The sequence below is a fragment of the Serinus canaria genome, chromosome 2 (genome assembly GCF_022539315.1).
Source record: "Serinus canaria isolate serCan28SL12 chromosome 2, serCan2020, whole genome shotgun sequence".
NCBI lineage: Eukaryota > Metazoa > Chordata > Aves > Passeriformes > Fringillidae > Serinus > Serinus canaria.
In genome coordinates, this window is record NC_066315.1 from 45,039,858 (window position 1) to 45,055,211 (window position 15,354).

Below are 15,354 nucleotides of genomic sequence, written 5' to 3' on the forward strand. Positions count from 1 at the left end.
GAAAGTTATCTAACAATAGAATATAAAAGCATATCCATCCCGAACCTATGTCAGAGTCAGATTTGGGTTTGTACCCCTGACACCCAGAGCTCTTCAATAAAAGCACCTGCATATAATAATTTCTCGTGATTATGTGTTCCTGAATGCTTACATTATGGCTCAGAGGTTGCTAAGCATTGTACTATCTTCCTTTGATTGATTGAAATGAGCACAAGAAAAAAAAAAAAACAAAAACCACAAGGAAATTTAATTTGTTTTCCCACTTTTTATTACAAAAGATAAAGCATCCTCTTTTAATCTTTTATGATGCTACTGGGAATGGTGCTTTAATATACTAGTAGACTACAAATTAACTAGGAAATAAGGAGGCTTGAGATTTTAAATATTTTGAATTGTATAAAAGTTTTCATTGTAAAGAAGCTGCTTATGCTACTGTAGGATTTTATGTATTCTAGAAACAAGTAGAACAGCTTTTCATTTTTAGAGTTAACCCACAGATATTCTAGTACTGTAAGAGTTATGAAGAATACTTGTATAACCATAATGCTAGTTATATTAGCAGCACATTTCCTCTTCCTACTGAATTTGCTTTATTTGAGGAATCATATGTATTTGTCATTATGTATGGCACAATCTACCAATGTAGGTAGATTGTGGATGCACACTCATCCTTATGGTCATCTGGCATCAAACAGGAATTTTTTTCTTAATATTATTAAAGAGCAGCTATGGATAATCAATGAACTATTTATTATTTGAAAAGCACTCTTTTTAAGGATTGGCTAGCAGATTCCAGATTCTAACTCATCTGTAATTGTTGTGTTTCTCAAGTACTTTTTAAGTCCTCTTTTATTTTCACAAAATCATATGTTTGGCTGGGTTTCTAAAGGAGCACAGTTTAAGCAATTCCTTTGGTCTATCTTTTTCTTTATTCTTTGGCTTCCCAATAAATTTTGCAGGAAGTAGCCAATGCTTCAAAAGCATGAGAAAGGTGAATAATATAGTCATACAAATTGCTGGTGAACAAAATGGAAACCAGGTACATGCTATGGTGAACACTATATGGCAATTGGTTCTGTTTTGGTTCAATGAGTAATTAATCAGTATTCATGAAGCTCAGAATTACTCAAGGCATATGCTTTCTTTTGCTCCTTTCATTAGACAGATGGAAAGTATCTGCAAAAATTGTGATGAAGAGTAAATAAATAACACTGGACACAAATCCTGTGGGATTTAATTTGTTCTTGGTGGAAAAACTCTATTACATTTTAGTACTGATGAGAGTGATGTGAGTCACTGCATTGAGTCTCTGTGGCTTCTTCAAGCTTACATTTTATCCACAATGCCTGGTTTTCAAGGGTGGATGATTCCTCCTGCAATTTTAAATGAATGAAAGCACAAGTAGAAAAAAGATTGAAGAATGACAAAATGTTAAATTAGTATTTACTGTGCTGTTGCAATGTCTTTTGAAAATAATTAATAGTAATATTATTTTGATGTAAAGAGTGAATTGGGAGGAGGACAAGTGCTTTTATTTAGTTTGTTCCATAGGATAGCCTGTTCTCAGACATGTTCACCTAACAGATTCTCATTTTTTTCCTCTCTCTTTATTAATTCTACCAATTTTCTTGCATCTCACTCTTCTTACCATCAGCTCAGGATTTACCTGTGTGCTTCCTGATAGAGGCATCTGCATTTGAGCAGTTCTTATTTTAGCACTTGAAAGGAGACAAATGCACTCAATTTTTTTTGGTTTCCTCTTTTTCATAGCTGATACTGTAAATTAGCTAAATTGTGATATCAGAGCAAAGAGATTTCATCTTCCTCCTACTATTTTTGGGCGTTTCTGTTTTCTATTACAGGTTGTTTGTTATATATGGCATAGACACAGATACTCAAGTTATGTTTTTGATGTTTTTTAAGCTTATGATAAAATACTGTAGTTACAATACATGTTTTGAATTCCCTTAATTAGCATTTTATAAGAATACAAAAAATACTTTGTGCTCATTGCCATTGCTCCACTGTTGAGGTAGTTTTTAATATTCTCTGTTGTAGGAGCTCTTCCACTCCATTGCTTTTCAATTTAGCAGTGAAAAACTCTAGTGATATCCCATTAGTGTGTTGCTGAAATAGATCTCTCACCAACATAAGTTCTCTCTTGTGTAAGATGGTAGCTGTAAAACACGCTAACTTTAATGTGTTTCTGTGGACTCTTTTAATTATTTGGACATTTAATCATATGAGCATCCACAGGAAGAAAAACCAGTTTCAGAAAAGGATGAGTGTTTTCTTATCTGTTTTGACCTGAATGGGTTAGAGTAAAATTGAATCAGATATCCTTTTACATCACACAATTGCTGTCTGATACAATCTCATTTGGAGTTTATTTACTAAGAAAGTAGTAGATGTTGGAAGACTGAGCTTTGAACCCAATTTGTCCATCAGTTGCCTGTTTTATACTTGGCTCAAAGCAAATAGTCTGGCTTTAAACCTTCTAGTAATATTCCATTGTGGCTCTTCTAAATACTTATTGCCTTGTCTTCTTCAAGAATTTTTAGTGGTTTGTGACAAGAAAAATTGTGAACATTAAAACCAGTGTGAGAATTAATAGCAGAGTTTATATTGAGAGCTATATTGAGACTGCTGATTTCAAAAGAAATCACTTAAGGATAGTTAAGGAAAGTTAAACTTTAGTTTATGATTAATTTCTGGACTACTGTAAATTTGCATTAGTTTTTTCTCCCTTTGCATTATTGCTCTTGATTAAAATTGTTCCTGTGTGTAAAGAGTTTTTGGAGGAATAGAACTTCTCACAGTGGGAGCAAATGTCTGCAGCAGGCTGACGTGTGATTCAACTAGGCAAAGTCTGCATTGAGAAAGAACAGTATCATAGATAGCTTGTACTTTTGCGTGTTTACCAACTTAATGTATAGGTTATATGCATGGTTAGGAAGTCAAACACAATCTATAACAGGTAGGGTTTTTTGGTTCCTTCTTTGAGTCCTTTATGCTCTTTGCTGTGGTCTGTACTGATCAGATTGCTAGGTTTTTTTCCTTGTAGCATGGTGTTTATGTGAATTTCTTTTTTTTCTTAAAACTATGATATACCTATATACAAATGATATACCAATTCACTGCTCTTAAATGTTTTGACTGTTGTAATAGAATCTATACTGTGCTACTTCAGGAAACTCTTACTGGATCATGAAGCTGCCTTTTTGCCTTACAAAGAACCTTACAAAATGTAGCCGTGTGCTCTCTTAGGCAGCTCCTTGGCCTACCTTTTGTCAGAAACTCATAGCATTTGGTGACATTAATGTGTCTGAAAGCTAAACCTTCTGAACTATGGAGTCTGAATTTTAGGGGTTGCTAAAATAGATAATTTTGGTTTCAAGGAAGAGAGACAGCTAAGATAATAGAATAGAAGTGGAGGGAATGTCAGATATTGCATCAGATAATGATCATGGAAGTGGGACATATTCCTGTATTCTATTAAGGGCATTTCCTGAGGGAGAAACACCTAACTAAAAACTAATAGTAAGGCACCCTTCTTAGATGTATGATGAAGGACAGGGGACAAAATTAAGTAACCTTTCTTACCTCTGGTCCTCAAAAATAAATCTTCCTGGCAAACATTATGCTATACTTAAAAAAGAGGAAAAGGCATCAGAAACCAAACCAGGAAGGTGCTGAAGAACAACAACAAAAAAAATCTGCTGCTTCTAAACACCACAGATCTAGTACCTGTGAAGATGATAGATGGATCAACCTCATACATTGCAGCATATTGTCCTGACTAATCAAAGTAACTGTTGTAGTGTCTTTGGAATCATCCAACAATTGTCCAATTTTCAGACTTTGTTTATGTTACTTTTTGTACCTATGCATTATCTCTTAAAGACCATTAAAGGCACATTATAGGGTTGCTGTTAGGAATAAGTTGATAGTCTTTTCATACACTGTTATGATTTACATCAGTGGATCAATTTAGTTATATTCCACTGTATTCTGAAATGGATTAAAATCTTTGCCCTTGATTTAAAAAAAAAAAAAACAGTAAAAAACCCCAAACAAACCCAAAACCAAAATCTTTGGAGTTCAATGTGTTGTTTTTAATAATTTATTGGTGTTATGCATAGATTGTCCATGAACCTGATGTAGTTTCTTTGCCATTATACTAGAGGTCTAGTGCTTTAGTACTTCCCTTGATTAATATGGGCTTATGTTAATTGCTTTAAAATACTTTGTTCTTCTCATTAGTCATTTTAATTTCCTAGTTTAGGGCTGAAATGCTCATTTTAAAAAGTAGATCTATTTCCTTCTATATTACTTCTCTGGTTTTATGTGTTGTTTTACTTTCTATAATGGATATTAATAAAATAAAGTGGAGTAGTTCTGATAACAGGTAAGCCTTAGGGCCTAGTCCAGCTGAACTGAGCAGTAGAACTACATGTTAGAGGTGTACAACATTTGTGAGAAATTCACAATCCAGATGGACTGAGAAAGATTGCCAGAGGATTAAACTGTTTTATTAGAAATTTAGGGGTTGTTTATGTAGATTCAGAACCTGATTTTGGTTTTGATTATGCTAGTTTCATATCTATGGAAATTGAGTTGTAAAAACCCAGATTTTCCTTTTAGAGAAGTAATGCTAATATAACACAGCAGAGAATTTTTATGATCTTGCTGTTCCTACTGTTTGGTGTAATGTTTGCTTAAATGCTGCTTTATCGAAAAACATCAGGCAGGAAGGCTTGCCCAGAAACATACTCTTGAAATGTAAAGTTTTGTGTCAGTTAATAACACTGTTGTCAAGTTGCACATCATTGTAATTCATATCAAAGGCAGTGGTCAGAGTTCATTATTGCAAGGGAGTTCTCATAGTCTAGTCATGTACAGACTGTAATACTAATCACCATTTTTAATGTAAAACACAACTCCTTAGTGTTGCATTTTGTAAAAGCTTCCCTTTAGTAAAGAAATAAGCTATTAACCTTAAACCTGTAATTTTGTTTCCTCTTTCGTGTTGCTGATCAATTACTGAATGTCTAACTTGTAAAAATGTGAGAGAAATATTTGATGTTACTGTTAAGTGAATTTTTCAAAAGAGTCATGTTGGAAAGTTCAAATGATGTAAAGCATTAAAAAGGAGCAAATATCATTCATTCTTGGTTATTTTTACTTTCAATAGTGAATTTTTTGCTTTGTAAATATAAGTACCAAATCAGAAAGAGTCAGCTGGTTGGGTTGCTACAGCTGAAGCTCCAGACTTGAGTGAATTCAGTTCTACCATGAATCATCTGTTTAGCATAAAGCAAATCTAAACCACTGTCCAGTCCATTCTCTTGTGTTCAATAGTAGGTGCCCAGAGAAGACTACAGGAAGGAGTCAAATGTGTGGGATTACTTTCTGGAGGCTTTCTCAGCCACCTCTGAGGGTTTTTTTCAGAACCCATGTAAGATGATATTGTGTTCCGTAGATGGTAGCTATTGGGGAGTAATCTTCATTTTATTTATGTGGACTAAAAGAGATATTACACAAGTCACTTTCAGCATAAATAGTTATTCTATAACATAACCACATGTATATAAAGATTTGTCATCTTCACATATTTTTTTTTTGTTTTTCTTTGTCTGATCTGATCACTTGCTATTTGATTTTATGGCATCATCTTAACAGTTAAGAAGAAGCACACTACTTGATAAATTTCTGGAGTATTTCTCCTTTAGCTGTCTCCCCCAGCCTCTGCAATGTGAACAGCCATGCCTATTTTTAAAGAGCCCTTAGTAGGGTTCAAAAATCTGTCATGGATTTGACATTACATCACTTTAAAATTAGTGTCTTGGTTCTTGCTTTGTGCATCTCCACCAGTTCTGTTCTGCAGAATAATTTCTACTCATTTGTTCATCTTAGAATGTCTGTAATACCCAGATTTCCCTACCCACCCATCCAACTTTTCTCTAAAGATTCTTTCAGATAACGACACATTTTCTGTCTTTTTAAGGTATCAAACCTGTAACAAAAAGCCTTTTGTGTTTGGTGTCCTGGAGCAGGTTTTGGTTTTGCAAGAAAGTAGTTTAGGATTTCCTAGAAAAACAGATCTCGCATATTGTTGGAAAGCAAAATTGGAGGCTCAATCTCATTCTGAAAATTGTTACTATTTTAAAAATTCAGATTGTACTGATAGCAAGTCTTATAAAATCAGATCACCAGTTATTTTGAGCCAGCACTGTTTATTTATATATAGATTAAAATGAGATGGAAATAGTTACTGTTGTTATTTAGTATTATGATTTGCATATGTATATAATGATGATTCTGTATGTTTTCCAAACAGGGTAGGACCTAATTTAATATAAATTCTTTAACAGTCTATGAAGAACCAAAATACTTTTGCTTTAGAATAACATTCTGTGAAATAAATTATATAGCTAAACTCCTCTTTCACCAGCTTTTAAACAATTCCTCTGTAAAATTATGTAAGACAGCAGTGAAGAGTGTGTTAAAGTCACTCTCTCGCTTGAGCACCTATATGCAAAGTTGGGATAAATCAGCTTTAAGCTTTGTCTTAATGCAGTGCTTGATGTGACTTTATGCTTTAGCAAAGTTATGTGTATAATTTTTTCAAGGCTGCAGCTTTTTATTATTTCAATCATAAAGTTTGGCAGGTGACCTTTAAGAACAGACCTATTGGCTCTAGTTTTGTCTTAGTTTATCTCAGCGGAAAGTATAGCTGACTTTGTAGTGCTGTAACAATTGAGAACACTTCCACTGTTTAAAAACAATTGTTTCATAATTTACCCTCTACCACAAAAGCATTTTTCTAAGTTCTGCCTAAACTAGGATTGCTTAGTTATTCTTGATATTTGATTGTATTTTACTGTTAATGTGTTCACAGTTTAAATGCTGCTTATGTAGCAAAGTGAGCAGCTTTTGCTGGGGTAAGTAGTTCCAATAAACCCTAAGCATAAGTAGGCTTGTGCTGGCAAAACTTCATTTTGTCATTATGATTGCTGTTACAGTAGCTGCTCTTTTTGGGAGTCTGTGGTGTTTAAATGACTTTCTTTACATTCAGTATTGTTATATCTATGTCAGCAAAATTCTGTTTTGCAGGCATGGACTAGGCTTTTAATTTAACTGGTAGATTTGGCTCTGGAAATGAACCTCAAATATAATAAGTCCTCCTATCTGTAATACCGGCGCTCTCTTATGACTTGGCTGTGTCCAGGCTGCCATTGCTATCTATTTAAGGGCTATTAGATGGCCCAGAAGAGATTAGCTTTTATATTCCCCTGACCTATTAAAGTAATTTTTTTCCATTGCATATGGAAAAAAGTTTCCTTCAATTTAAAAAGAAGAGAAAATGTCCTTAAATTTACGCTTCTAAACTTAGAAATAATGAGTTTCTTTCCTTACCTAAACTCTTTTGCCTCTTTTGAATGTAACATTTCTGTATGCAAGAAAAAGTGAACACATTTGTTTGAACAAGACTATTACTTCCTTTTGTTTAATGTCCATATGTGGGTGCATAAAAGGATACTGTTTTGTTATATTTTGAACAGTTTAGTTGATGTGTTTTACTTTTCTCCAGGTCTACATGCTAGTACTGTACAATGCAGCAGATCATCTTATTCCCACCCTTAACTCATATAGATTCTATGTCATAAAATCCTTATTACATTTAGGGTGAAGGCAAGGATCAGAGAAATAGAAAAACAGTATGAAAATGTAAACCATTATTCATACATAATTCATATATCTGCATTACTTAGAAGTAATTCTGAGTTATTCATAGATATTGTTGTACTCTAAACATGGCTTTCATTCCTTATTATATTTCCTTTACAAGACGGGATTCCAGCAAATATGAACAATCAGGGTTCTTACAGGTGACATTAATCTAAATGAAGCATTACTTTTATAACCTTTGGATGAATGTTCTAGCCCCCTCTGATTTTTACATTAAATTCATAGAGGAGAATGTGAAATTCCTTTTAGTTGCTTCAGTTCACAGTCTATTATTTTAGCTTATACTGTCCATAAAAATACCACCTTCTCCTCTTATCTTATTGGAAATGAATAAAAACTCTTAAATGGAACTATGTGATTCTAAGTATATAAGAGTTCTTTTTAACAAATAGCTTACCAAACAGAATTAAACTGATGATTATTTTACCAGAAGCCAGTATAGAGCTTTACACATTAAAGCTTCAAACATGAAATTAAGTACTTGTTTTAGTCAAAAATAACTGCTGCTGTTTATTCACAGTGAACTGTGTGATTTAACTTGGTATTTTTTGCTGGCATACTACTGGCAAGACAACTTTGTAGAGTGTTGTACACTGAGATCCCAGACATGCTCTCTGTGTTTGAATTCTACATTTATCACATGGGCTTCTTAATGCAGTCTTATCTCTGCTGTGTCAGAAAGCCAAACCTTCCAATGGTTTATGAAGCACTTCCATGACATTATGGTGACACAACAAAAAAATTTTGAGACACACAATTGGGTATTCTCTTTGGTGTTTGGTGAATAGGCATTTAGTGTAGTGGGTAAGAAAAGGTGACAATCATTCTTCCAATTAGCCAATATAATACAGTAAAGAGCAGTAAAATATAATACAGTTAATCATGTGACTCATAAGTCATTGTAGTGTGTGAGACACACTAATGCTTTACTAATACAGTATTTTGTGCTCCAGCAAAAGAAAACACAGCATTGATGTAAAATATTACTGATTTTTGAGAATATTCTTTCTTTAAGCAGATATATGCTGGGTTTTGCCTAATTTTGAAATGCAGAAGAATATAGTTGACTTCTTTTGGGCCACTACTGCTCAGCATTGTCAAGTATCTGACAAATGTATCAAATATAAGTGTGTTAAACCCAAGAAGTTAGTTAACATGGCATTCTTAAAAAAAATACAGCATATTTATAATTTCATTATGTGTGCTGAGTCTGTTAATTCAGACAGTTAATGGTGCACTCTGTTTCATAGTATGTGTACTGGTATAGTTGCAGCATTTTATTAATTAATGCCAATAAAAAATGCTAAATTAATTACTGTTCTATTCACTTGAATTGCATCAGTGAAGCAGACCTAGAAGTAATTTCCAAAGCAGTATATAACATTGCTGTTTCTGTTTAATATCTGAAATGGAGGTCATATTTGTTGAGAGCTAGTCAAAGGCTAAGGTTCTGGGTCATGGATCTTGGCAACAGCTATTATACTGCTCTGTTTCTCTTGTGAGTTTAGTGTATTAAATAAGAATTCACTTCCTCTGTTATTAAGTAAATCTTAAAATATGTTTTTGCAGCCTCATGGAAGAAAACCATCTTTTTCCAGCTCTTTTTCAAGTCATCTTGGTAAGAATAATTTTTAATATAGATATATATATATTCTAATAGATAGATATCCTGTCTCCCAACTCATATCTAACTAGTAGCCTTCATTAGTAATGTTGATAAAATAATAAGATGTTTGTAAAATCAAATGAAGCAGTCTAACAAAACAAAAGAATCTAGAGTAAGCAATCATTTAGGAAGTTCTTGCCAATTAGTCCACCTGTATGAGAAGCTTCTTCAAGTACTTTTTTCTTTCTTGAATCAAAAAATCCCCTAAAAATAGAATTAAGGAGCTTGATTCTTAATTAGAGTGAAATAAATGTTAAGGGCATACAAGAAATGCTGAGGAAGTTGCATTTTATTTAATAACGTCTAATTCAAATTTGATACTGTTGACATGGTACTCTCAAATTCCACTGTTTGCTTTTAGAATTTCTTTCAATATAAAGTATCAAGGATGTGATTTTGGGATAGTCACATGTGGAACTTCCATCCCTAAATAGAAACTGCCACTTATAAAGGTCATGAAAACTGTCCTATTTGTTTGTCTGAAATGTTGCAAAACAAATATGTTAATGAAGAAGAGAGATCTTTAGGCTAATTTGGAAGCTGGGTACTAAACTATCAATTAGCCTTCTCATTGTTAAATTCCAGTCTCTTGTTAATTTTTTTAATTTCTAAGTTCATGAAGTTGTATCAGGTAAGTGTCCTCTCTTGTAAGCATACTCCTGATGAATACTAAATATGCATTATGAGTAAATACACCTAATTTATGTAGCACAGGCAGATTGCATACTTGTATCATTCTTGAAATTCAGACTTATTCAGGGTAGACGAGGTTCATAAATGGGATTCTGAATCAACTTTGATATTCCTTTCTTAAGTTTCAGTATTTTAATCTTCACTCTTCCTTTGCAGTGATTTATTTTACTATCGTTTTGAATCTCTTTAAGACTGCATACCTCGATAAGCTGTTTTTATTAAAGTAACCTTGTTAGTGATGATAGATTTTTTCCAGCAGCATACAGAACACAGGCTTTATGATATTTTTTGTACATATATCTACAAATCTCTTTTTGTGATAAGTATTGAGACTAAACCCATACATTTTACTGTAGTTCACAGATAGTTTTTAATTTTAGGTATTAATAAAAGAAGAATTCAGTAAAATATGGAAGTCAAATGTTTCATATAAATACCCTTAAATATTTAGTTAATATTTGAAATGTCTTCAGGTGCTAGGATCTTGAAATTTGTATTTATTTATATATATATATATATATATATATATATATATTATATATATATATATATATATATATATATATGTGTGTGTTAGTTTATAGCTATGAGCATTTGAACATGGTTATGATCTCTCAAAATATTCCCAGATATTGAAATGTTTTGTATAATGTATCTGTAGTCATGGAATCGAAGATGTGTTTGTCATACCATGTAAGTAGGACAAGCTGTAGTCAGTCATAAATGCTCCCTCCTTACCTCCCCACATACAGTTTGACCTCAGGAGTTATAGAAATAGTGGTATAGTTCCATGTTTTTTTTAGGGAGTAAATCAGTTTAGCTCTAAATTGTCTGCCTGACTAGTGGTCTCTCAAGGTTTTGCAGCTCTCTTGAAGCCCTATGGCTTTCTTTGAGCCAATGGTTAGAGTTGGGGAAAAATTGTGTAGCTTTTAGGGAGAAAAAATTTCCCCTTTCAACATGCTTTGTTCAGAGAGGACACCTGTAATTAATTGCTTCACTTGCCATATACAGCATTTGAGCTGTGGTCTTGTTTGGGTCAAGGGATGCGAGATGTAACACCAGAAACAGCAAAGGAGGGTGGCAACCCCTTCCTCTGTTTTCCCTACAGAAAACTGAATTCAGCAAGGAGTGGTAGGCAGTTGGGAAAACTCAGGAGCCAGGACTAAATCAGACTGGAAGGATTAATCATTTGGCTACTTCTCTTTTGAACAGAATAGATTGAATAGGACAGATTAACAAACTGCTTCATTACAGGTTTCTGAAATAATTTTCAGTCATATGGGTGCAGGGAGTTACATATAATTTGATTCCCATTATTCTATATAAACTAGTCTTTGTCTAGGTTTATACTTTTCTGGGTTTCAAGGATCGACACAAATAGTTGAGATCTATGTTATTATACCTAGGCCTTTACCAGACCCTAAACTATTGAATTATGCTTCAGAGTCAATACTCCATTTTATTCTTACAGTAATTTATTGTAGAGCTATTGCTATCTAGTCCATGGTTTATTACTACTACTTAATAATTTCTATGGCAAGAAATAATATCCAATGCGTATTTTGTGTGTGTCATTAAATATAGTTCATGCTATTTTCTGCAATGCAACTGACAGTACATTGACTCTGTTAGACTCAGAAGGGAAATAATGTGGGCTTAAAATTGAAAAGCATTTCCACAAGCAGTCTTTGTTTCTAGGCTGCGCTGCAATCCAAGTGGGATTGAATGTACTAGCTTTAATCTAGCTAGCACAGTAGCAAGGACAAAGAACATGATGGCTTGCAAATACTGAGCAGTTCATAAGAAATAAGTTTTAATATGACTAGTTTTCACTGCTCATCAGTGTAGAGTTATATTACCTCTTATACTGCACACTAACCTATGTTGTGGTCAAGGCAGTAATACTGAGATTTGGCAAGGTGTTTTTTTTATCCTCTGTCATCTCTCTGGACCAGTTAGATCTCTAAATTCAGTCAAAGCATATGAAAAGTACCCTTTCATGTCACTTATGACTACAATTTTGTAAATGTTCTAGCTGCAAAGCAAAAGAGCTGGATCAGTGAAAAAAAATCTGTTACTGTCTACCTAAAAAGTTGTTCTAAGAGAATAGCCAAAATTTATCGCCACCTGAACTAGGGTTTAGTCACTGAGTTAATTAGTAAGAGGTTTAAATAGAGTTCCAGTTCCCCTGGAAACCTTCTGCATTCGCTCATCTCTCAACACTCAGTTGCATTTAGGAAGTGCACATTAATGATGTGGTTTGTGAGTATGTGAAAAACCTGAATACAGTTCTTTACAGAACTTCAGGGAGAATTTAATGGTTTACCTGAATGCAAATTATTTTCATAGTGCCATGATCCCAGATCCTGGTGCTAGAGGTTACATAGATTATTAGTAGTCCTACAAAGCAATATGAAGGTGTGACTGCAATAAGAGTAGACATCAATCTTGCAATAATGACTAATGTGGTCAGTGAATATGTAGTGATATGTATCTGTGGATAAATGGAGACATATTGACAATTTACAAGTATTTTTAGGACAGTAAATGACTGAAAATCAGAAGGAAAGCTGACATCATTATGTGAAAAAATTAAAAGATCCAAACTCCCCTTGGTAGCAAGATGAAATATGGTGAGGGTTATATAAATAATGCCAAAACTTGGGTTGATATAAGGTATAAATATGAAATGCTGCTGTTGATTAAGAAGGGGTTGTAGCAGGAAAAGTTACAGAAGGGTATATTTAATGTACTTTCTTGCTGCCTTTTATTGCTACATTCTTAGTATTTAGTTTCTAATATATTTTGCAATGTCAAACCTATGCCATTTGCCTTCAATATCAGTTTATAATTTACAAAGTATTGATTTTGATTATTATGTTATAATGCTGAAATGAGGTTGATAAAGGATTTGGAAGTGCTTACAAAAAATGCCATTTTTGTTAATTATGGCTATTTTTATTTTAGATTGCTACCAAGATTTTGCTGAGTAGCAAGCAAAGAAGTCGACATAAATGCTATTTTCTGTTTTATGTTACTTTTAAAAGGGTAACATCATAAATATTACCTGATCTTCATTTAGTGTTGCCTGAATGTAAGCTATTGCATAGAAAAGAAATTCTGTGCAGTTGGTGAAATTCTATTTTTCTGCCGCTAAGTTTTGAAACTAAAGTTAATGATGCTTGTGATTAGGAACTCAATGCTACTCTGTTTTTAAAGCCCAATAGTCAATTCTGTTCTTATCCTATTAAAATTTCTGGTGTAGCTTTTAGTCACAGCAGCATATTATCACAGCCATCAGTTTTTGCTGTAATTTGGGGGTTTTTTTGCAATTTTTTGGATCTTAGCAGCCAGTTAAAGTTTAAGACATATTCTTTCAATAAAAATTATAGTAAGGTTGAATATTGCAGTTTAAAAATGATATCTTCTTATTAAATATGATTTGTAGTAGATAGTGTGTTCATGTCTAAGGTGCACAGGCTATTCAAACACAGTGGTTGTTTTATTTATATTGTTATTCTATTCTTAACACTAGCAAGTCCACCTCTTCTGTTTGCAGTAGTGAAATAATTAAAATTAATTTCAAATTTACGTATTTTAAATTATTTTCCTTCAAATACAGTGGAAAGCTCTTTGTATGAAAGTGCCAAATAGATTTCCCTTTGCAGTCCTGTTCATATATTTTTGTTTATTTTTCCTAGTTGTGTATAGATTTGAAAGGTTTATGCCATCGGTGTGTATTTTGGGATGGCTGTATTGAACATATTAAATTAGACATCATATACTGTTCATGTTTTTTGATAGACTGCAGTCAACCTATGCTTGGGCACTCAAAAATGCTTCTAAATCATGTTATGGTGGCAGTCACTGGTCCTTTTAGAAGGTGTGCTTGACTTACTTTGTTGTAATTGCAGATGAAAATAGAGTTCAATATTATCACTAAGGGAGAGAATATGAGCTGAGCATAATTAAAAGAAAAATTGTTATAGTTACATAAGAAATAGATTATTGTGTGCTTTAAAAGAAGAAACAGGCCATGCCAGATTTCTTGTGTAACAACTTCTTTTCAAGAAAGCTAACAGTTTTGTGGAAATTTTGTCTGAGTAGAGGACACATAGCCATGTATAACCAGTTTCCTTTGGTATACTTAGATTGCCTTTTTTTTTTTTAATTTAAAATAATTTTAAAGAAAGTACTTCAAGTAAAAAAACAAAACAAAAAAAAGTTTTGTTTTGAAAAAGAAGTTGTATAGCATCATCCAAGTGGAAATAATGGTTGGATTCCATATTTAATTTTGAATTTTAATAGCACATAAAAGCCACAGGAAATGGTTATGGTCAGAGATGCTACTCCTTGTGATTCAGTTAAGGTAACAAAGCCATCGACTTAAAATGTTTTAAAAATAATAGTTGTTTTATGTCCAGTCTTACCTGTGAATATACTATAAAAATGGAGAAAAAGAACACTGGAGAGGAAAAAGAAGAGCCTCATCATTCCTCTTTTGCTTGGTTTCTATTTTCTGGTGAGTCATGTATCATTTGACAGAAGAGTTAGAGGTATTTTGCTGTCTAGCAGCCACATAGATGATAAGTATAGAAGAACATGGATCAGGTTATTGCAGCATTTGAAGCATGAGTTTGTGTCTGTAAAGGAAAGCCCCTTCTAGTCCAGTGTGGTGCACATCTTGTTGGGTGTCTAAAGAATGGGAAGAGTGTTTCTAACTCTTGCAAGTACTCATAAGCCATCCAGTATGAGTACTTGAAACAAAAGACTTGGAGACTCTTTCTCTTATATTCTGTCAAAAGTACAAGTTTATGCTGTGGAACTCATCTGCTGGAGAAAATTAGGATAGTAAATTTGGCAAATAATAAAAGCTCTAGCATTTAGTGTGAATGGGCCCTTGGTCTTCTATGCTGTAAATGAGCTTTGACCTAAAGTCAGCTCAGTGCTTGCATGAGAAGATGGATGCTGATTGATTGCTCTGGACATCTCGCTCCAGGCTGTAGGCATACTCAAACGTTAATTTAGAATCAGCTCTCTAGTAAAAAAATTAACACAAAAGTATCTGGGAATGCCTAGTCTACATATGTTTTAAAGAACAGGAAATACAATTTATTTGAATACCTTTGTGTGGGTCGGTCCTATTCCTCTCTGTATTTTTAATGCTGTTACAAAAGTGTTCAATGCAATGGCTCTTTTTGGTGTATTTCACCAGTTCATTACTGCTGTTGGGGAAAAGCTAA

The 15,354-nt window shown here is 33.4% G+C and overlaps 1 protein-coding gene across 1 annotated transcript in view; it reads left to right on the top strand.

Moving 5' to 3' along the window:
• The window catches only part of ULK4 (unc-51 like kinase 4), a 212,519-nt gene that overhangs the window by 85,516 nt on the left and 111,649 nt on the right, over positions 1-15,354 (top strand). Inside the window, exon 31 of the mRNA XM_050970707.1 lies at positions 9,322-9,370. Within this exon, the coding sequence (XP_050826664.1) occupies positions 9,322-9,370 (49 nt within the window). The remainder of the gene's footprint in view (positions 1-9,321; positions 9,371-15,354) is intronic.